This window comes from Petromyzon marinus, chromosome 10, assembly GCF_048934315.1.
Source record: "Petromyzon marinus isolate PM22_M1 ecotype Great Lakes invasive population chromosome 10, UKy_Petmar_22M1.pri1.0, whole genome shotgun sequence".
In the NCBI taxonomy this organism is placed as follows: domain Eukaryota; kingdom Metazoa; phylum Chordata; class Hyperoartia; order Petromyzontiformes; family Petromyzontidae; genus Petromyzon; species Petromyzon marinus.
The window spans coordinates 8,683,995-8,707,116 of record NC_133676.1 but is presented as its reverse complement, the minus strand read 5'-3'; the positions used below and the strand labels follow the sequence as shown (position 1 = coordinate 8,707,116).

The 23,122-nt window shown below is 45.8% G+C and overlaps 1 protein-coding gene across 5 annotated transcripts in view; it reads left to right on the top strand.

Moving 5' to 3' along the window:
- LOC116940972 (serine/threonine-protein kinase DCLK3-like) overlaps positions 1 to 18,909 on the top strand; it is a 51,365-nt gene extending 32,456 nt beyond the window's left edge. For 4 of the 5 annotated variants that reach the window (XM_032951436.2, XM_032951440.2, XM_032951438.2 and 1 more), the window contains 3 exons: positions 5,716 to 5,848; positions 9,712 to 9,879; positions 15,939 to 18,909. In XM_032951436.2, coding sequence (XP_032807327.2) covers positions 5,716 to 5,848; positions 9,712 to 9,879; positions 15,939 to 16,207 — 570 coding nt within the window. In that variant the 3' untranslated portion in view covers positions 16,208 to 18,909. Of the gene's footprint in view, positions 1 to 5,715; positions 5,849 to 9,711; positions 9,880 to 10,576; positions 10,601 to 15,938 lie in introns of all 5 variants that reach the window. The other variant, XM_032951437.2, reaches the window with a different exon arrangement.
- The last annotated feature ends 4,213 nt before the right edge of the window (positions 18,910 to 23,122 follow it).

Here is a 23,122-nt window from a genome sequence, read left to right as displayed (position 1 = left end):
CTGGAGCAGGAATAAATTGGCACGTTTGTTCATCACGAGACAACTCTGTCGGATGGAGTAGGTTGTACAAAACACATTTTACTTACGCGATCGAACCAAGCAAATGTTAATTTGTAATCATTATCATCGTCAGCACATACCATGAATAATCTACTGCTTGATAAGGGCCTCTCCAAGCCATTGCTCGATCTTACGGTTCTGCGACATACACTCATAATCCCTCCTAGTGCCCACACACAAGCTGATATTAATTGCTCCATCTCTGCACTCGACATACCCTCAAGCATGTGCCCTCCCCTGGCCGCAACACTGTTATTATAATCAAAACTACCGGTCATCATCATCCTTCCTAACCATTACATGTTCTGCCCATGTCAGGATCATGTATTTTTGTAGCACGCCCTTCTACCTGCAGGCAACTCTCTATTATCCTGGGCAATGGGGGCGAGGGGTGGCCTGGATAAAAACAGAAATGCAATGCAAAATATGTGTAAATTATACAAAAAAACACAATTATTTTTTTACTTTGGAGGCGTCACACCACGTCGTCTGTACTGTTTCTTAATGGAATCAGTTTTTTCGTGCCGTCGCGTCTGCGGTCAAGTGTCATGGGATGTCACGAGGCAAAAAACATTCCATTCGGAACTCTGGCAGTTTGCAGTGCCAGCCAGATGATGGTTCTGTCTCGGAACTACTTATAAAGTCCCTTCAGTGGGACTGTTACCCACACGCAATTTATTGAATTGTTGTGTATTTATTAACATAGAAGGTTTTTTTATTATTTTCTCCTGGGGAAAAAAATCCCTTGCCAGTTCCCAAGGTATTCTTAGTTTTTTCGGTAAAGTCACGTTGAAGAGAAACAACAAAATAATAAAATATATGTAAAACAATAAAAAAATTCTCACAACGTTTCGACCATAACTCAAACGGTCATCTTCAGGTGTGTTGGTTTGCATAAATTTATTTTTAAACGGCGCATTTATTTATTTATAAAAAAAACGTTAGCGCCACGCGCAGCGATTTGGCAGTTTACCAGGACTAGTCCATCTATATTCTGAAAAGAGGAGGGGGGAGACGAAATTTTTTATAATGTATGCTGTCTGAAAGCCACTGTAAGCGTGAACAATCAATTATATTAAAAATAAATTTATGCAAACCAACACACCTGAAGATGACCGTTTGAGTTATGGTCGAAACGTCGTGAGAATTTTTTATTGTTTTATATATATTTTATTATTTTGTTGTTTCTCTTCAACGTGACTTTACCGAAAAAACTAAGATTATGAATTACTGCAGTCACGAAAGCTTTAAATCAAAAGTTCCCAAGGTGTCAAGCGATACGTGGCAAACACGTACGGCACATAATGCGAGCATTTTAGCACCGGAAAGAGTGTTGATCACAAGTGAACTAAACTGAAGTTTTACAGTCACAGAGTCAAAATAAGCTAAATGAAGTAAAAAATATAATTTAATTGTTTTTTTTATGCAGACAGAAGTGAATGGACCGATCCTATCAGTTGACAACACTGAGAACCCAGTTTAATCAGAGTTCACTGCCTGGATTTGAACCCAGCATCTCGGTGGTGCCAGCTTAATATTCTGACAGAGAATTAACTCCTCTATCCATGCGGCCGACTCACTTTAATTGTGATTATAATGAAGCAATTAGTAACAATGTTTTATATATGTGTGTGTGTGTTTCCCTGATTTGTGTTGCGACAAAAGGGAAAGAAAAGGGCACTGCTTCGAACATTATTCAGCATAAGTATGCAAAGGTGGTTTACCGTAAAACACCACATTCATATGATAGGAACAGGTCTACATGCAGTACATTCACTGTTGGATTCCCAAAAAGTAGAACTCATCCTATCGAACCTGGAGGGATGACATTCCCAGTCGATCCTTGACCAAAATGTAACTTCGCAACCTTCTCGTCGCGCTATAATTACTGTGCCACCTGGCCAGATTAAGAATAATGACGGTGATAACGATAATGACGATGACAATAACACTTATTCAACTTAATAAATCCGAGTATTGTTAACCTAGCCTCATCTCCCTCATAAATACCTTGTCGTGAATTCCACGTGAATAATTCCCAAATGCTAGAAATTGCCACAAGTGTACACATTGCTCCAAGGGGCATCATGCCTAGGAACCGGCTCTCAGGTCAGATAAAATTTGTCATATTGTCACATCAGCTGGGGCACTCGCATCGCGCCATCGCTGTCGATAAGTTGCCACCTCTTCAATGCGCCTCTGGTTGCTTCGAGTCGTTATCCCGCACTTGGATTTTCCGGCCCTGGTTGGGTCATTACCCAAGCAAGTCTCTCCGCCGTGTTTTACGTCCAGCTGGTATTTTCCGCAATGGATATATTTTTTTCATCTAAGTCACCTTTGCCAAATTCTTATCCTCCACTTTTAACATTCCTCTTCTGCCCATTTCAACTTACTCTAATGTGGCACTAAATAAGCGGTTCTGAAGGACGGCTCTCCCCAACTGACGAGGGCTCACGAGAGAGAGGTGGTGGCACAAGAAGGAGGTCAGTGAGTGGCACTTTGGAACGACGCAGCACGGGAGGACGACGAGACGCGTTCGTACCGTCGCTTTGGTTGGTGGCGCAATCGGCTCGTTCCGTGCATTACGAAACAACGTGGAGAGTAATCGACGAGCATCGATTTTTTTTTATCCATGCTCGGTGACACTCAAAACATGTACGGTTGTGCAAGTGACAGCACTCCCGACTGCAGTTGCTATCGAGTGTTGGGCTGCGTGTCCTTGTGCGTGCTCTGCCGGCGAAGGTATCTCACAAAGGGTTTAATTAGAATGGTTTTACCACTTGTGGTTAACAAAAAGTAAAGCAGTTTTGTCATGTGCCAACTACACTGGCAGTTTTGTATCAGCTACACATAAATGATGCACACCTTGGAAATTCTACTGAAACGGCACCATCTCCCAGATATTTGATCAGGGTTACGTGAACCCGTCTGATGGAATATCTTGTGGTGATTAAGTGCTTAAGGCGTTAAAGTGAAAATGCATTTTATTTATGGAACAAATTGATTGTTCAGAAAGACTTAGATTCATGTTGTAAAACTAAAGGCATAATCGGGCCTTTCAAAGACCATCACTTTATTTGTAATAGATTAGTTAATCATGCTGGTAAATCTTTAAGTTCAGGTTACAGATTGTCAATTATCCATTTGTAAGACATTAATAACGTCGCAAATTTTTACTGTGGGCCAAAAACACTCTACAGCCTAGACAACCAAGTTTGTAAAGTAAGCGGTAAAATAATAGGGATGTATTATAGGTGGTAATAATTGAATATATTTGATATTCACGCCATTCTCGTAGTGCACAGCTATCGCGAAGGTGCTGTTTCCCAGACGTGACCTGCAGAAGATTCATAGTAGGGGGTGATGTTGCTATGTGTAATCCCGATCAAGAACATTTGCGGGTACATTTTCGAATTTGGCAAATTTGGACCGTGACACCAGCCACACAATGAGCTGCTCATTTCGAACGTCACAGGATCTCCTGACATCCACCGTGAAGGGGATGGTGCGTATTGCATGGTCAGTACGCTCGCAGTAATAATTAGGGAGGTCTGCCGGATTCGAACAACGAACCTCTGTAACAGCGCGCTGCCGCCGGGACATAGTTCTCGCCGCATGAGACACTGGACCCGTTCTGAGTGGACATGATGAGAGCCCCATTCTCCAAATAGCCATACAATTTCTAAAGGGGGTTACCAAAGCTGTAAAGAGGTGATTAATAACAAAGAGGCATCATTATGAATCACAAGACAGTGCGTGTTGGAATTAGAACCCCCACAATTTATAAATGGCTCCTTCCTAAATAAAAAAAATGCCTTCTTTAAAATTATATATCGCGAATGTCGGTGGGCTCTCACATGGTCTCACATAAGCACTTCAATGATAATGTTGGCTGTTATTTAAATGAATTGGCTTGGAGATGAGATCATTGAGCCACCACTGTTAATAACCTGCTTTGGAATCTCTGTTCCGGCCACCTGTGATTAAACTGGATTCTGAGTGTGTGGGGGTTTGATGGCCTTAGCTCAGTCATCAATGACCGTGCAAAAAAAAACATGTTACATTTGGGTTTTCCACTCACTTTGGCTACACTAAATCCCTGAGAATAAAGGGACAGAAGTCGCCAGATGGGGAGGGGGGGGGTTACATTCCTGGAAAATGCCGTGGTGGACAAAAGTTGCGTTCGACAAATAATCTCGGAAAATACGGTTGCTTTAGTGGGATCTAAATGTTCACACCGTTAGCTTTTATCGAAATAATTCTACATCATTTCCACCCGTGCCATTGTACTCGAGGATTCCGAGAGTGGTTCTCCATCTCTTGTGTGTACACCCTATTTAGTTTTCAATTTCATCTCAACGCAAGACCACCGTCTCCATTGCTCTTCCCACACCGTGGCGCTCGCGCCCAACGCTCACTCCCTAACACTGAATGATCAGCCCAACGTTCGCCACTAACGCTGTCACTTGAACGTTAATGGTTCGACATGCAGAGACGTCCGTCCGACTGTCAGGCTTCCACGAGTGGACGGCTAGATGCATGCGGCAATGCGTGAACATTTTTGCGGCGTTCTTTTGTGCTTGGGCGTGTTGAGTTGTGTTTACATTATCAACGCAAAAAAAAGACACACACATACCAGGTGGGATAAATTGTTCTCACAGTCGCTTCGTTCACACCTTCCAATGGATTGCGGCACTCTCGCGGCAATAATTTTCAGCGTCAAACCGCGTAGAGACGAAACGCGGTGTTTGACAAATCCACGTTGGGCAAGGTTTTTCCTGTAAATATATATTAAGAAAATATTGACTACATTGCTATTAATATTTCTAGTCTTCGGGTCTTTCGGTAAAGTCACGTAGATAGGTTAAAAAAAAGAAAAACCACGCCGTTTCGATCGCAACACAAGCGGTCGTCATCAGGTGGAGAAAAAAAGTGGTTAGCCTCTAAAGGCAAACTGTTTATAAAGGATTAAACTTGGCGTAGCCCAAGTGTCAGCAGCATGGGCGGATGAGCTTATGTCAATGTGAGGGATAAAAAACGGTGGGCCTCCGCATGTAGGGTGGAGAAGGTTATGCTAATGTGAAGAGTTAAAAAAAAAAACTTTCTCTTTTCGGAGGACACGAGGGAAAGTTTAGCGCCCCCTATGAAGGATAAGATGCCACGTGAAGGGATCTCAGAAGTTGTTCTGTGTTATCTCCCTCTGCAGGCCATTTTCTCACGCGGAGTGATGCGTCTCTCTGCGAGAGTCCCCCAGTAGAAGTTTCATCTCGTGACATGAAGGCCAATGGCACAATTGAAATGTCATTGGGAAACGGACGAGTATTTATTTTAGAGAGACGCTCGCTGCAAATGTGGCTTGTGTGTGTGTGCGCAGATGCAGTGGTTAGCGCACTGCACTATGAACCCAGCCATCCGAGTTCGATTCCCGCTCACGGCCACCAATATCAAGTGATGAATATCTGAATTGACCCTGGGCCTCTCTTGGGTCGACTCAATGTGTAAACATTGCAACCGGGGAGACAAAGGCGGCCGGGCTTGGTGCTGGCCATCCACCCCCTCGGGTGCCTTGTGTTGGCCTTCATAGGTGCCACTCGCTAACGGCACTTGCCCCCAAGTGCTGTCAAGGCTACACGGGGAATGTTTTTGTCTTTGCAGATGCAGCGAAAGCTGGACGGCAGCACCATGCTGAAGCTGGGCGACTTTGGGTTGGCGATGGAGGTGAGGGGCCCCATCTACACAGTGTGCGGGACACCGACGTACGTGGCGCCAGAAATCCTGGCCGAGACAGGTACTCATGCTCCTACGCACGCAAAGATCCCCCGTGTAGCCTGTAACAGACTGTGGGGGCAAGTGCTGTTAGAGGGCACCTATGAAGGCCGGCGCGCCACACGAGGGGGTTTGGTGGCCAGCACCACGCCCCAGCGGCGAATGTTTACGACGCACCGCACCGGGGACTCGTTTGAGGCTGAGTCGACCTAGGGGAGGCCCATGACCGGTTTAGATAATCGTCACCGGTGGTGGTGGCCGTGAGGAGGAAGTGAATTCGGGTCGCCGGGTTCGTAGCGCAGCGCATGCTAAACGCTATTTTCCCACTCCCCTACATCCATACACACATGACGACTCGCACAATGACATAGCCTTTAACAGTTAGCGAGTTACCTGTGAAGGCTGGCACACGAAGGAGGTGGGTGGCCATCACCATACCTGCCCGCCTTTGCCTCCCCAACGCTAGTGTTTTAACGCATCGCACCAGCGGAGACCCAGGCCCTGTTCGAATATTTGCCACTCTACTCAACCTTCCATACACATACTCTTTGGTTGTTTCGGTAAAATCACGTAGATAGAAAATAAAAAAACAAAATAAAAATATATCACGACGTTTCGATCGCAGCAACAACAAGCGATCACCATCAGGTGAAAGAAACAGACTGCTGTGGACGAGGCATTATATAGACACTGTTTCTTTCACCTGATGCCGATCGCTTGTTGTTGCTGCGATCGAAACGTTGTGATCTATTATTTTATTTTTATTTTCTCTCTACGTGACATTACCGAAAGAACCAAAGAGTATTAATTATTGCAGTCACGAAAGCCTCAAATCAAGGTTAAACTTCCATACACATCTCACTGGCTTCCTGTCTATCACCAGTCTTTTTAAATTCCTCAGCCGAGTATTCAAAGCTTTGCAGGTCTCGCCCACCCCCTACCTTCTTCTCTCATTTATTTATACGTCCCTTCACGATCCCTCGGGTCTCAACATTCACTTTTTCTCACTGTTCCTTCACCTCCTTGTGCCCAGTCTCGCTTCCGTTCCTTCTCTCTTCTTGCCCCTGTTGCACCGGAACAAACTCCCTCTCCACATCGGACTCTCACCCTCGCTCGGCCCTCAGCTCCTTTCTCTTCTCTGTTGCTTTTTCTTTTCCACTGCCTCCACCCCTACCGGTTCCTTCCCACGTCTCTAACCCACTCCCAGTCCCCTGGTCCTCTTCTTCCTACGACCCTAATTCCTGACCCGGCTCCCACGTCTCGCTTTCTATGTGCACCTAACCGCATCACTCCACCAGCCCTCCGCTGTGCTCCTCAATCAGCTCAGCTATCCGGCCACCAGACCTCTGCCCCGACTACCCTTCACCTACCTTCATCCATGCCCAGCCACAGCACCTACGTATCTATCTTACCACTTCACGCATGTGCTCCACACCCCGCTGCCTCTCATCCATGTTGCACCCGTCTGTCACCCTCATTCACCATCACACTCCACCATATTCATCCTTCCCTACCCCTGCAACATCAGCAGCTCTATTCCCAGCCCCTGTCCCTCCATCCCTTCCGTCACCTCCCTAGCTGACAGCCGCTCCACCCCACCTGTTGCTCGCTTTTTGCCCCTTTGTGTCTTTGTGTACCCCCGTCGTTTTGCGTTGTAAAGCGACCTGGAAAGGGTGCTATATAATTCCTAAATAGAACAGAATTGGTTGTGAGTGGGATCGTAGTGCAGTGCACTACCAACTGTGCCACCCAAAGACATGCAGACACACGAATGCATGCCGTCTCACACATACACATGCCAGTTCACCGCACGCACGCTTCTGTACACAACTGCAGAATGTCACATGCTCACAGGCGCAGAATGACCTGAACAATTGCTTTCAAAACCTCCCCGAATAATCATAACAAAAACAAATTAAATAAACATAATAGGGAAAATAATTGGTGAGACTCTCAAGCCTCCGACTCCAACCTCCCCACTCACCCCTATGGAGGTGATGCTTCCAGGGGTAGAGCAAGGGGTGTTGAAAGCGAAATTGTTCACACACCAGAGTTGACTGCTCATGACGTGGATTTTACAGTGTTCAGTTTTAAGTGCTCGTCCCAGAAAACTTCACCACTCGAGAGTGAATCTCGTGTTCGTGGTGAGCGCGGCTGCCGATGCCGTCGTTAGCTGCTGTGACCCCCCTGTGGAGCCACGGATTAATTCGCCAGGAGTCCATGCACGCAGCCTCCTTCGCAGCAAACCTATGAGCCACCCTTCCAGCGTTTTCCACGGCATTCATTCCGTTAACTAGTAACTGTTTCTGGCTGGATGGGTGGGGGGGGGGGCATCTACTGCATTGGGGTTTTCAATCTCGGCTAACGCGTGCGGGTGAGTTCATTGAATAATGGGAATGCATGGTAGTGGCGTCGTATTCATAACCGCAGCCATTTTGATGACAGCTCAACATTGGTGCATTATTGCATATTGCTTTGGAGGTTGAATTGGACTTGGCAAAAACTGGATTATCTGGTGTAATAAAAGAAGCAATGGCAATGTGCAGTGCCATCAAAAGCACTGGTCTCATGATGAATTTAGCCGAGACAAATTGCCCCTACAATGAAAATGATAAATATATAATTAATAATGATCCATGTACCCAGGAAAGCCCCAAGCCTTTTTTTTCAGCAGAGCCCTGTTTTGAGATGTTTGCCCAATTCCATCTTTGAGTGTTTTGCTTGTGGGAGGAAACCAGAGTACGAAGGGTTAACTAGGAAGTAACACACAGAGCTCCACACAGAATCCATTTCAGTGCTGCCATTCCCAGACCACATCGTATTCCAAGCCAACAAAAGCCTCGTTCTCTGAAGCAGTCCCCCATTCTGTTAATGAGTAGGCTCCAACCTCGCTTAAATTCCAGGATATGATGTTACGATCGGGGGCATTCAGGATATTGGTCATATGCAGGGCTTAATTTCTCACGGAATATTTTTTTTCCCCTGGTCGCTAGTAGACTGAAGTAGGCAGCATGTGATGCGTAGCAACAGCTATCGCGAGAGCTATATTGGATGTGGTGTGCTGGGTGCGAAAAATCTATTTTCTGGGTTACCGAGCTGAACAGACCCAGTTGAAATTAAGCCCTGGTTGTAGACAATTACTTGGTTTATCATCACGTGCACCTGCCAACTGTAGTTGTAAAGGTGAGTCAGAGTTTGTTGACACCTCAACTACCCATTTCTCACTGACACATCTGAGCCAAGCCGGCTTAGGGCCCTCACGGTACTGCTGGTCTTCCACTGGTTTTTTTAAGTGCCAATCCAGAGCCAACCCGGGAAAGGCTGGCCTCCCAGGAAAATTTGCATCTGGCTCGGGGCCAAGCAGGGCCAGGTGCAGGGCTCATGATGCATTGATTGCGTATGACGTAATTCGGTACACCGTGTGGAGACATGTGTCACGATTAGCTTATTCAGAAAGGCTCGGCTTCTACAGTGGAAAAGCTAAACTAAGCTAAACTTTTTATTTTCAGAAGCGACCTGGCCACAAATGATAGCTCAACTAAGTGTTATATCATGTGGAAATGTAACAGCTGCCAAATACTCTAAAACGCACATATCTAAATGTGGAGGGAAACACCAGAGGACCCGGAGAAAAATCCACACGACCGTGAAGAGAACGTGCAAACTCCAAATATGCAGGCGTCAGGGTCGGCATAGAACCCACGACCTCATGTATACCAGGCAAGGTAGTTGGCAACCAACCTGGCTCTGCACAGCCATAACATGGATAGGTTGAACAGTGGAAAAGGTAAATCCATGAGCGGCTTGTGTGCTTAACCCTCACTCCCCTCCCTACCTCCCTTCCTCCCCTCCCTCCCTCCCCTGTCTCCACCACTGTGCGATCAGGCTACGGGCTGGAGGTGGACATGTGGGCGACAGGTGTCATCACCTACATCTTGCTGTGCGGCTTCCCGCCATTCCGAAGCCTGGAACGAGACCAGGAGGAGCTCTTCGACACCATCCAGCTCGGGGAGTTCTCGTTCTTGTCTCCGTACTGGGACCACATCTCCGAGGGTGAGTGACGGCCTCGTGCGAGTGCGTGCCTGTGTCTCTGATTAGTCACACCATTTGGGCTTTTTTTTGTGCTGACATTCTACGTGGACGTCTTCACGGATGTGTATTTTTCTGTAACAGGTAATTTGTGGCGATAATGGGTCATGGGATGGACGTGAATACGCAGAGCTGCTCCTTTAAAATATAATGCATTTTGATCATACCCTGTCCACGCTTGAGTGGAATTTTTTGGAAAATGTGAGCTATTATGTACAGCCCTGTCATCAACGTCATGTCTCCCAACGCCATGCCGGACATTGGGGTTATCTGACCGTTCTTCACTACGCTGGTTGTTCCGGCTTGAAGGTGGGGAGCATAAGACATTGGAGCATAGTACAGTACAATAATGGATTTGCTGCACTGCCCTCTGCTGACAATGCAGCCCCGTAGCAGCAGCCTACGGCACTTATTTTACGAACGATGGTCGCCCATCCAAACACTTGCCCGATCAATTCCTGATTAGCTTTTGAAATCTGTCAAAAAAAACAGGCACATTCCTGACGATTTGTTCGAAGGTTTCACATTCGAACCCTTTTTTAAATTGTCATAAACGCCTGCTGTATACTCTGTTTCTCTCCCCTCTCACGTGCTTACAGAACAGGAGATTGAATGTAATTGATATATGTTGTATATTTCTTCCAAAACCATGCCCATGCAGACTAGCACTCCAAATGCCGTCAAGGTAACATACCAATGCAGATCGTTCCTTTCCCGGAACACACGCACGCATCTCTTGCACATATTTCACGTGAGATTGAGGGAGTTTAATTAAATGCGCCGTATGACAGAGCTCTGCGCCTCAGGGCCGTAGCCTTCGAGGTTCCTCGCCCCTGTGCGATGGTGCCTGTAATGAGGTGGGCATGGCGGCACACAACTGTGATATCCGGCGCTTTGAAGACGGGCTGGTGGATCACAGAGCGATGTCAGACTCCGATAGAATGTAGGATTACCGATGTGGACAATGCGGAATGCGTGTCGGAATGTGACATCGTAACTCACTCCGGTAGCTTGGTCAGCTGTTTATGCCCTGGGCCTTAACACGATGGCATCGCCAGCATCGCCGATCGATGCTCGCAGAGACAAAGTAATTGCAGATGCCCACAAGCATCTTGTCTTACATCGTCAAGGTGTGATGCTAACGCGGAGTATTTTTTTACGGGCATGGTGTGGGAAAACATATTCCTTGCTGAGCACCGAAGAGCACTCTCAAAGTGCATTTGGCACTTGGACCGCATGCATTGGCCATTTGTTTTGAAATTCTTGAATTACGAAAAGTGACTAAGCTTGGGGAAGCATCGTTGTTACCAAGACTTAAATAAGTATCCGATTAGTGCGGCTAAGACGCTTGCAGTGATGGATAAATATCGTTTGCGGGATGTTTAGAAGTGGTAGGCCTTATGTGGCCATGGGGGCTGCATGACATGAAGTCGCAGAGCGCATCTGGACCCATGGGCTGCAGGATTCCCAGCCCTGTGCCGTGGTGTTTACTGAGCAGGGAACGGTAGCGAACGACGCCTGTGATCCAGCACTTTGGAGGCAAGCGTTGGTGGATCAGGCAGTTCTTTGAGACTCTCCATCCTGCCGGCCTGCGATGTGGCCAGAAGATGGCACCACAGCAAGTGGATTTGTGAACCATCTGTGTGAACATGTGAGTGGCCCTGTGTGTATGGATGTTTGTCACATTTTCTCCCACGTGCAAAAATAATATAACAGAAGTTGGTCAAACATCCCAGTGCAGGATCCTTCTGAATAAGAGCGTCAAGTCTTGATGAGGACTTCCTGAATAAATAGATAAATTACAGTGTGTGTATATTGAACTTCTTTTGCACCGTGCATAGCCAACTGCGGTTATCGCAAGTACGCGGGTTAGGACAACATCCTAAGTGGTCGTCGATGGGCAGGTCATGATTCGTGGAGTGAAGTGGGGATACTCTGACCTCTTCCAAATGGCCTGGCCAGCGTGAAAAAGTAGGCCAAAATATCATCAGGAGGGGCCCTCCACAGTTTCCCTTTTGTGTGGAGGCCCTTCAGCTGACAGCGCAACAAGCAAGAATATTTCAGAGCTGCGCCTTTACCCATTAAAATGATTGTGCAATATCCTCATCGCGTCGTTCACTCTCTCAGTGAAACGTGCATTATTCCGTTTCGTGCACTCAATGCACACTGTATTCTTTGGGTCTTTCGGTAAAGTCACGTGGATAGGTTTAAATTTATAAAAAGTAATAAATTTAAAATAAACAAAAAACTACGACGTTTCAATCACAACACAAGCGATCATCATCAGGAGGACGATCGCTTCATTTGAACCTATTTACGTGACTTTACCAAAAGACCCAAAGAATATTAATTACTGCAGTCACGAAAGATTTAAGTCAAGATTTAATGCACACTGTTTAAAAATTACACCACCGGTACCTGCTCGGGGGTGCAACAAGGTAAACGATGGTCATCAATTACTGTCGATTCTTAAACTCGCAGGGTACGTGCATCGAATCGCACGCGTAAGCTAGAATCATTATAACACGTAGGCTTTCGCGACCAATATTATTCATAATATTATTCAAATCCCTACTAATAACGAACAATTTAAAAACAAAACCGTAATGAACTTGACTAACACTGTTTTAACTAGTGACATGATCTCTGTCCTATCTAAAGGCCTTAACTTTGCCATTACCCCACGCACAATTCCAGTGGATGAGATAATTGCTGAGGTAGAATCAGCAGTAAGACTCCTTCCACATAATGAGGCAGAGATGACTAGACACGAGGTTGCCAAAATAATTGAGAATAGCAAGGTTCCAAAAGTAAATATTAGCTCTAACGAAGCAAAAGCCTTAAGAGAGCTCCGTGTAAATAAGGATAACCAAATCCTAGCAGCTGATAAAGGCTGCACTACTGCAGTGATGTCACGAGCTGATTATGATAATAAAATTAGAAATTTACTAGAGGAAAGTACCTACATTAAAATTAAACGAGATCCAACTAATACTTTATAACGTAAGACTACTGCAATAATTGCAAATTCATTAATCCCTAAGAATGAGCAACACAAAATTAAGCCAAGGGCCTCAAAACCACCTAGAGTGTATGGGCTACCAAAAATTCATAAGATCGGCATCCCATTACGACCCATAGTCAGCACAATTGGCTCTGCCACTTATAAATTAGCAAAATATGTAACTAAACAAATACAGCCCTACATCGGTAGGACATCTTCATTCATAAGAAATTCAGAACATCTTGTAAATGTGATTAAAGATATTAAACTTAATCCTAATGATATTCTGGTAAGTTTTGATGTGATTTCTCTATTCACTAAGGTTCCAGTGAACGAATCGCTTAAATTACTTGAGACACTAGTAAAGAATACAGGTTTACCAAAATATATTCCGAAAGTTGCTGACCATTGTTTAAATAACACTTCTTTTGGAGAGGGGATTTCTTTAAACAAAAGGAAGGAGCAGCAATGGGCTCTCCTTTATCTCCTGCTATAGCAAATCTGTACATGGAAAACTTTGAAATAAGAGCACTTGCCTCGAGCACATTAAAACCATCTTTTTGGTTTAGATATGTGGATGACACTTTGGTTGTCTGGCCACATGGTAAAGATACACTTAATGATTTTCTAAATCATCTCAATACACAAAACCCGGCCATCCAGTTCACCATGGAAATGGAGATGAATAACACACTCCCGTTACTAGATATTTTGCTTGGACATGGCATAAACGGTAAAATAACACACAGCGTTTACAGAAAGCAAACGCACACTGATGCCTATCTGAATGCAGATTCGCATCATCATCCAGCTCAGAAATCCTCTCTTATCAAGACGCTCATACATCAGGCTAAAACAGTGTCAGATGGTGAAAGTCTAGTGAGAGAGATCAAACACGTTAAAGAAGCATTTCGACAGAATGGCTACAATAATACTCAAATTAACAGAGCACTGAATGCCAAATCACGATCGCAAAGCAACACTGCTGAAAGCGATCAGATTCTTAAAACAGTTAAAATTCCATATATCTCAGGAGTAACTGACAAATTAGCCCGTGTTTTGCAAAAGCAAAACATTACAGTAAGATTTGGTACAGTACACAAAATTCAAAAACTAGTATCTTGCACGAAAGACGAATTCCCTAAATTATCAACAGAAGGTGTATATCGGATTAATTCTTTATGTGGCAGATGCTATATTGGACAGACGGGACGTAACATCAGCATAAGACTAAAAGAACACCAAAGAAATATTAAATAATCTCAAACACAACTGTCGGCAATGGCAGAACATGCTTGTCACAAGGACACTCAATTGATTTTGATAACGTTGAAGTGTTGTGTAAAATTAATCATTACTGGCAAAGACTAATTAGAGAATCCATTGAAATTGAGAGAAAAAGAAATAACTTTAATCGTTCTGATAGCTACAGGCTTAGTGCGGCTTGGAAGCGTATTATTAAATAATACATATTACAATTCCTTATAGGGGAAACACATTAATTAACGGATTACTAATGTAGCATATAATCACAATAACACACATTACAACTAATTACTAATCTACAACTCATTACTAATCATAACCATTGACTGATTACCAATCGATTATATAATTACAATACCCCCCCCTCCGCCTCAAATCACTGCACCTGAAATGAGTTAAATGATGACGTCACCCTGCTGCTGCTCTATATAAAAACCGGGAGCAAGCGAGGGCTTTACCATTCTGGCGAATTGCCCGATGATGCTGGATGTATTTACCAGCGAAACGTCGTACTCAAACTGTAAATGTGGATTAACTCTTCAACACACCGGTGGGCTGAAGTAGTGAATTATTTGTCTTTTGTCAACGTGACACTTTATTTTGCTGATTGGCCGTGTCGGGTGGTGGAGGGTTACGACACATTTATAAATAACGCGATCTAACCCAAAAAACCTTTATTATGAATGGAATCGTTATGCCGTGCGTGATGGCTCCGCGCCACCTCTGCAGCAACCGCCGGAGACGGCCTCGGCCATTCGCCTCTTCATGAAACGAAAACAACAACAGGAACGCAATTCGATTCTTGCATCGAAATCTTCGCAATTTAAATCGCGGCAATTCGTGAAACCCGAAATAGATATATTTTTTTTAAATGTAATGCTCGCCGGGAAGGTCGTGAATCACTCCACCTCCTGCGAGTCACGTGCCACGAAGCCCCCTTCCCCAGGAACGTTTCCACACTTCAGTTGTGAGATCCGAAGAGGAAAATAACTTGATCGCTTCTTCGCCATGTGTAGAATATCACTCTCCCACTCACATTGTTATTATTAATATTTCATGGTGTTTTACTGCAATTGTATCTTTTTCGGGACGAGTTAAGGCCATTTTGCCACAACAGAGGACTGCACCAAAATCCATTGTTGTAGTCTACGATGCGTCAACGTCAAATTCTGGTGCCTTCACCAACACGCACTGACCAGCGTGGTGAAGTATGGTCACACAACCCCCGCGACCCGCACAGCATTTCGACGGAAGAGCGGTACATGTACAGACCAGTTTGCATTTTTCGAAATGGCCCACATGATAGTGGGCAGCGTGTCAAGAAAAACACATTTGATTTTTAAAGCAGCATTTTACTTTCGAGTCATCATACCACTTCTACATCTCATGGCCCAGTATCGACACAAATCACCTTTTTAATGTAATTGTGCAGTCAGATGTGTGGTAGCAGCCTTCATCCAGCAGTGGATTGACAAGAAGATTGTATGTATACTGTCAATTCTTTAATCCTTCCCCCTATTTCAATTCCTCCTCCTCTCCAATCCTTGTGCTCGTCTTCCTCCAACCCTGCATCCTCCCTCCTCCCTATCCTTTCCTCCCTCCTCCTCAAGCCCTGTCTCCTCCACATTCCTGCTACTCCCCTTCATCCCCCTTTTCCCCCCTTCCTCCTCCTGCACTTCCTCCTTCTCGTCGGTCCTCCTGTCTCCTCCTCCTCCTCCTCCTCCTCCTCCTTTCTCCTCATCTTGGCTCTTAGCTGCCAAGGACCTGGTGAGCCGGATGCTGGTGGTCGACACCAAGCGGCGCTTCACGGCACGCCAGGCACTGCATCACCCGTGGGTGACAGGCGGCGGCGCTGGAGACGCCCCTGACCTCCACCGGGAGGTCACCATGAACATCCAGAGGCACTTCGCCGACCGCCGGCGTCCTCACCAGCAGCAGCAGTTCCAGAGGATGCACCCGCACCACCAGCAGCAGCAGCAGCAGCACCGTACGCGCCCCACGTCCGTCAGCTCGGACGTATGAGCGCGCCGTCGGCGCTGTTACTGCGGCAGTGGCAGACGTACACCGATCGCGACGAGTGGGGAGGGGCTCGTGTGGAGCCGAGAAGAGCGGGCCCCGTTGCTTCATCAAAGTCGTCCCCTCCTCCGTTGTTCCCCTACCCATCGCTGCCACCCACAATTGCAGCTGCAGCAGCACCAGCGCCACCAGAAACATCACTAACAGCACCATCCATTGCCACCACCACCAGCACTTAAAAAAACCTCCCTATGTGTGCTGCTTCTCACAGCCTTGGAATTCCTAGGGGCCACGCGCTTACGGAACATTTTCCCGCAAACATCTTTTCTTCAATCAAAGTGGTAATTGGAGGTGTGGGACAGGGCTTACTTTTAGCTGGGTCTGTCTGGGTCATTGATCCGGAAATGTTTTCCGTACCCAGCACACCGCATGCAGTATACCCCCCTTACTATGGCTGTGGCTGCTAGTCACGTGCCTCCAACTCCAGTCTACCTGCGACCCGGACAGTATTCAGTGAGAAATTAAGCCCTGGGTATGGAAACCTCGATCTTTTTTGGTCTGTGTAAGGGAATTCCTATTGTGTTGTGTTAACCATGCGCAAATAATGGCAATGATAATAATTATAAACCCTGCAATTGCAGCATCGCTCCACAACAATTGCTGAAAATCTCGTGCAGGCCACACAACGTTGAAAAAAACTTCCCTATTTACCATAAAACAGTCGCTAATTTTAATTCACACTTCTTAAAGATGTTTGGCGAGACATCTCACGAGTTGGCGGAGGGCCGCTAGAGGCTGCAGCATCGCTCGAGGTGTTTTTTCTTGCCCCATTTCGGTCCGCCAAGACGGAGATCTGCCCGCGGCTAACGTGGCCCCCGGCCAGCATTGGATTCGCACCCATCAACACCAAAATGTTCGTCAATTTACAAATGGCAAGGTATAATTCCTCCAGCGTGCATTTGCACACGTGCAGAATGCCTATTCACCGGGCTTAATTCGCCAATGAGCCCAGCACTCGTCACGAAGAGACTTTTTCATTGAAAGGGAAGGATGCGTTCCGCACCTGCGCTTGCTGAGCGCTGAAATCTTTCTGCAGACGTTAAGAAAAAGAAAAACCTCATCTCGTCCGTGTGGCTTTTGTATAAGCAGGGTTATTCATCGATTATAATTGTGTTCAATCGTAGTTTTCGCTAAATCTATGATCAATTTGCCAAAATCGTGGTGTCGATGATTGCAATCCAGTTCAGTTTTAGTTAACGATCGAAACGACAGCCTCGCGAGCGAATCTTCAAACCACGCGGCGCGTTCCAACGTGCTCGGTGGGCAGGGTTCATCGGTCACCTCCTGGTTCATTTGAACAGACACGGAGACACGCACGCATGCACAGGGTTGGACTTTAATTGTGAGGCAATCCGAAATGTGGGGCAAAGCTGATGACTTGTAAACGATCTTGAATATGATTCTCGATAACGCAAAAAAACTGAAATGAACAAACGTGTTTGTAAGAGACGCACACGGCTGTGAGTAGCGTAGCCACGGGGAGGGCCTCTCCTGTTGTGGGTCCGACGCCTGCTTCCGGAATCTTCCACTCTCGCTCCGCCACTACGACCCAAAACCACTTCATCCACACACCCGCTCGCCGACTATGATTTGTAATTCAAGTTTATTTAACATTGTACATTTGATTCAGGATTCCCCCATTCAGGTCCAAGCCAAGAGATCGGTTTATAGAATGTGTTAGGGTTCTGTAAATAATGAACCCGAATATAAATAAGTTGCCGAACCCAAATAAATGATGGACGCGCAAAGTTTAAAAAAATTATAGTATATATAAAGAGTATATGCTGCTCAAAATGGACAAACCAAATTCCAGTGAGCGGAATGTTTTAATTTAGTTTCTGTTTTAATACGTTTTCAGTATTTTCGTGTTATAGTTAAAACTTTTAAATATTTTCGATCGAAGTTTTGACCTTTGGAATGTTACAGTTGGAAGTGTAATAAAGTATAGTATATATATTTTAGCAGTGTTTATTCAATTACTGGAACAAATATTTTAAGGGACCTCCCAGCTGTACTCGCATTGCCCCGTTGCTAAGGACAATGGATTTTATGCTGACAATGGCTTTACGCTGAACCAATCGGTAAGAAGAATTGTGGTTTACAGCTTGATTTACCCTAACCCTTTATGCACTGGAACAATCACGTTATGATCGGTCATGGTATTTCTCTCAGCTACTTCGGACTGTCGTGCTATAATTCAGGATGTATATTAAATGAAGACAATGACAGTGACGATGGCGTGAGAAGTGATGACGGATGGTGATGGTGTTGATGGTGACGACATTGTGAAGAGTAAACAGTGATGATGATGATGATAAAAGGCACTTAAATTGTGTTTAATGTCGCATTAAATGCATCTTGTATTTGCATCACGTTTTACTGACATACTTAGCCTCTTGATTGCCGACTCGTGTTTGGTGATGGTTTATTCATCATGTATTGTATCGACGACAAAAAAAGAAACTAGTTATTTATTCTTGATTATGGGCCAGTGTTTTGGAAAGGCGTAGCATATTACTCTGTATGACAAAAAAAGATTATCTATGGTAATTGTTGTCATGTAAAGTTTATTACGAGTATGCCAATTTTCTTAAGTGTTGAGAGTGATGTAACAATTGGTGTTTCTAATAAACATAATTTGCACTGAATTTAAGTCATCGTACGCTCTGCACTGGCATCGAAGTTGCTCACGAGACTTAAATTTACTGCTCCGAGTCCTCCGCTTACTTCCGTGAATAGGGTTGTTGTGCAACACCAGTGACGGATATCTGAACCGGTCGTGGGCCTCGCCTAGGTCGACTCAGCCTCAAATGAATGCCTGGTGCGATGTGTAAACATTGCCACTATCGGGAGACAAAGGCGGCCGGGCGTGGTGTTGGCCACCCACCCCTTTGTGGGCTGTGCCGGCCTTAATAGGTGCTCGCGAACAGAACTTTCCTCCAACAGTCTGTTAAGGCTATTGGGGGGATATTTGTTTATACATACACGGCCCTTTTGACAATCCACTACTGGATCAACGACTGGTCAGCAAGCACAGCATCTGACATACTCGAGTGTACATTGAGTATCAGCATCATAATATGTATTTATACTTGAGGAATCCGATGAGCTATAAAGCTCCGTTTCACAGATGTCCACCAGGTGACAACCAACGTTACAACAAGAAACAATACCCAAACACAATAGGCGTGCAAAGTATACGAAGGGTAAACAAATCAATTTTAAATGTGTTTTACAAATAAAACTAAATTGGTTTATCTCACCAGCATATTAGCGAGACTGACAGGTCGAGAGCTGGCAGGTTGAGAACTGTTTGAGATCAGATCATAGAGCACCTGGGAAGGTCGGTGATGACAGGTTTGTCTGTGTGACTAATCCCCTTGCCTATCCTACAGTGCAAATGAGAAACCCGGGAGGCCATGGGCACTTTGCGCAGCGCCGGGTGGCGCCTCCTGAGTTTGAACGCAATCGCGCCCCATGCTCAGGCAGCCGAGTGACCGAGCCAGGCTAAGATGCGTGCCATTGCCGCGCACACGTAACAGCTGTCACTCCACTGCTGGATGAGTGTCAGTCCACTGCTGGATGAGTGTCAGTCCACTGCTGGATGAGTGTCAATCCACTGCTGGATGAGTGCCTCCCCACGCCGTGCGGGCCGCGGGGGGTGTTAGTTGAGAGCGCACTCCACGAAGCTGGCCGGTGCGAGTCGTAGAAGGCTTTCGGCTGCACTGCGCTCTGTTGACCGTCACACGAAGCCCCGTGAGCCCCACGCCAGCCAATGTTTACGCGTGGCGGTCAAAAGTCCGAGAGTCAATGAGATCCGTGCCATCGCCAAGCGTCCTCCTCCTTTCCTTGCCAGAGGCACCGTGCTCACGTGTACGGCGCATGTAATTAAACTCGGTCCAAGTTGACTACTCGTGATTATATCCGCATTATCTATCTGGGTATGCGGATTAAAATGTGATGTTAACACCACGCTAATTGGCGCCTCTCACGCTGAGCAGGGAGATAATTTGAGTCTTTGTAGCACTTGGATGGGTGAGAGCCATGCATAAAACAGGTGTTGTAGGCTGCTGTGGTCCTTTGTCGTTTGCAGAGAGTAGCGCGGAAAAAGACGCTATGGTACTTTCATATGCTCCGGCGTCTACTTTGAGCTGCGTCGTCACCAAGACGCACTGCTCAGCGCGGTGAAGTGTGATCAAGCAAACGCCACTGCCCGTACGGTGTGGAGAGGCCCTCATCCAGCAGTGGATGTGCATCATATTTTCGCATTTTTCAAATGCCCCACTCAATATTGGGCAGGGTGTAGGCAAAACACATCTGAATCTCAAGGAGCGGTTGTCTCACATCTATATTGCACACATCATGTGCCGGTCCCAGTTGTCAAAAGGGCCAGTAGCGCCAAAAATTACCTTTTTAGATAATTGTGGTGGTGGGGATTGAGGCTGATATAGGAGCTGATATAAATTGCCAATATAAATTGCTCACTGGCCGACTGTTAATTTGACCGTGACACCAGAAAAAAGTCGGTCTGCTCTCTTAAGAGCGGGCAGTGACATCTTTAATCAGCCAACCGCCAGCACCCATTTCCAGGCAGGCAATAACATATATCTGTAACCCATAAAGGCATCGTCAATTATTAATGATTTGTAATAAGCAGTTTTAGCAAGGTCAATACAATTCTACACATACAAACAAAGAGTCTGGCGGTGTTGTAAAGATTGTATCGTATGAGATTAATTTCTCTGAACCTTAGCAAATTGGCGACACACTTTCATCTCTCGAGGTTTCACTCGGTAGTTGCCTTCTCACGTTTGGTTCGAGCGCTGCTGCGATTATCCGCTGTTGAGGATCACTCAATATTCTTGTTTGTGTGTTTTTTAGAAAAAAAAACTTTATCTCTCCCATAACGCAGCCCAGATTTCAACCGCACGGTTACAAATTGCTCTCGGAAAAAAATGATGCTTCCTTTATGGACGTCCTGCAAAAGTGATTATTAATAAACATGAAATAACAGCTGTTGCTGTTTTGATAATTTAAGCCCTGTTTGCCTCTCTTACTCGGGATCTTTTATCCTCCTCCTTGCCACTCTCATTGATGCCTCGATATGTGCTATTTGTTGTATTGTACCAGGCAAGGCCCACTGAGCGATATAGCTCTTTTTCAGAAGCGACTTGTCCACAAATAATTGCTCGACGAAGTAGATTATCGCGTGTAAATCTATAGCAGCCAAATACTCTAAACGCATGATTATAAATTTGGAGGGAAAAACTAGAGGACCCGGAGAAAAATCCATGCGACCATGGGGAGAGAGAGAGACAAGCAAACTCCAAATATAAAAGCGTCAGGATCGGGATCCAACCCGATCTCAAAACCGTGGTCCCCCTGCTTCTGAAGTCGCTCGCATTATTCCACCCCGTCTGTTCAGCAAATGGCGTTACTCGCCTCCGTCGAGCCGCGTTCAATTTGCGTTTACACGTCTCCGTCTCCTTCATGCCAAAATCGGCTAAACGCTGAACTTCATTGAACCCACCTCTGTCCACCCTTCTGAACAGCTAAAATGTAAAAGGCGCAGCCCTGTAAATTGCTTGCTCACGCCACTGCTGGCGATAGGGCATCCACTAGAGGGAGCTTCTAAAGAGTGCATTCAGAGCCTCCCTCTTACAATCGTAAGCAATTATACATTATTGCAATTTATTACAATCGCATGTTTGTCTTCGTTTTATATCAGCCAGCTGCCCACTCGAATCCGTACTGCTGGTGATGATGAGGTTCACAGCAGGTTTAGACTTTTCGTGAGTAACTTTCAATGTATATTTAGAAAAATCTAAATCGAAAAGGTGGCGGACCTTCCAGACCACACTACTGTTGCTGATTTGTACGTGTGGGTGATAAACACGTTTAATTAGCGATGATGTCGTTGCATTCGCCGCGTGGAATTGAAGATGGCTCGTGCGGCACTGACGAGTGAGCAGATCGCCTTGGGCTTGGAGCGTTCCCGTGTCACGTGGCTCCCGCGTCCAAAATACTGAACCCAATCCATGCCACGGTCACATGCACCTCCGCTCTGACTCTCGTACACGTTATTTCAATTGGTTTGTGTTCCGTTTGTGCTTTCGCCATCACGCAATGATGATACGATGTTTGTTTCGAATTCCTGCAGTGAGCAGTGCCTCATGTTGGAGAACATCCCTATGAGTTGACGTCACAGAAATACTTCTCAAATTCCTTCAATTAACTAATTATCCACACAAGGATCTGCAAAGAGCGTCCAATGAAACCAAATTAATAATTCTCAGAGCTGGATAAGCCAAATTAAGTTGAACACTGAATTTAATCCGAAGGCTTTTGAGCAGTACTTAAATGGGGACTGTGCCGAGACACCAATTCACTGCAATCGAGAACCCATTTTAATCCAGGTTCTCATCGGTGCTTGCTTCATGCTCTAACCCCGGAGCCACCCGGTCACTTCAGCGCCACGCACCCGGCGTTACAACGCGCAACACTGGCTGCGACTGTTGTCCTCCTGGCCCTGAAAACAGCCTCGTTGTGACTCTCCACTCTGCTGGTGGTGCAACCAACCAGGCCAGACGGGTGGTGGTAGTAGTAGCGCTGGTTGGGGGGGGGGGCATCGTTGACCCACGTGCTTACGGTTGCGAAACGATCCTCAAATCAAAAGTCGCAACACTCAACATCCAATGTCCTTCCAAACCTTCAGTGAGTAACGTGGCTGTTCTCTCTGCCGTCATCTCAGTAACTGATGGTTGATGTCCACAGCAGATGCCTTCCACTTTTGTGATAATCAGCGTCCCTTCCAACTGCTCACATTGCCCCACTAACTGATGGGCGTGGCTATTGTGTATC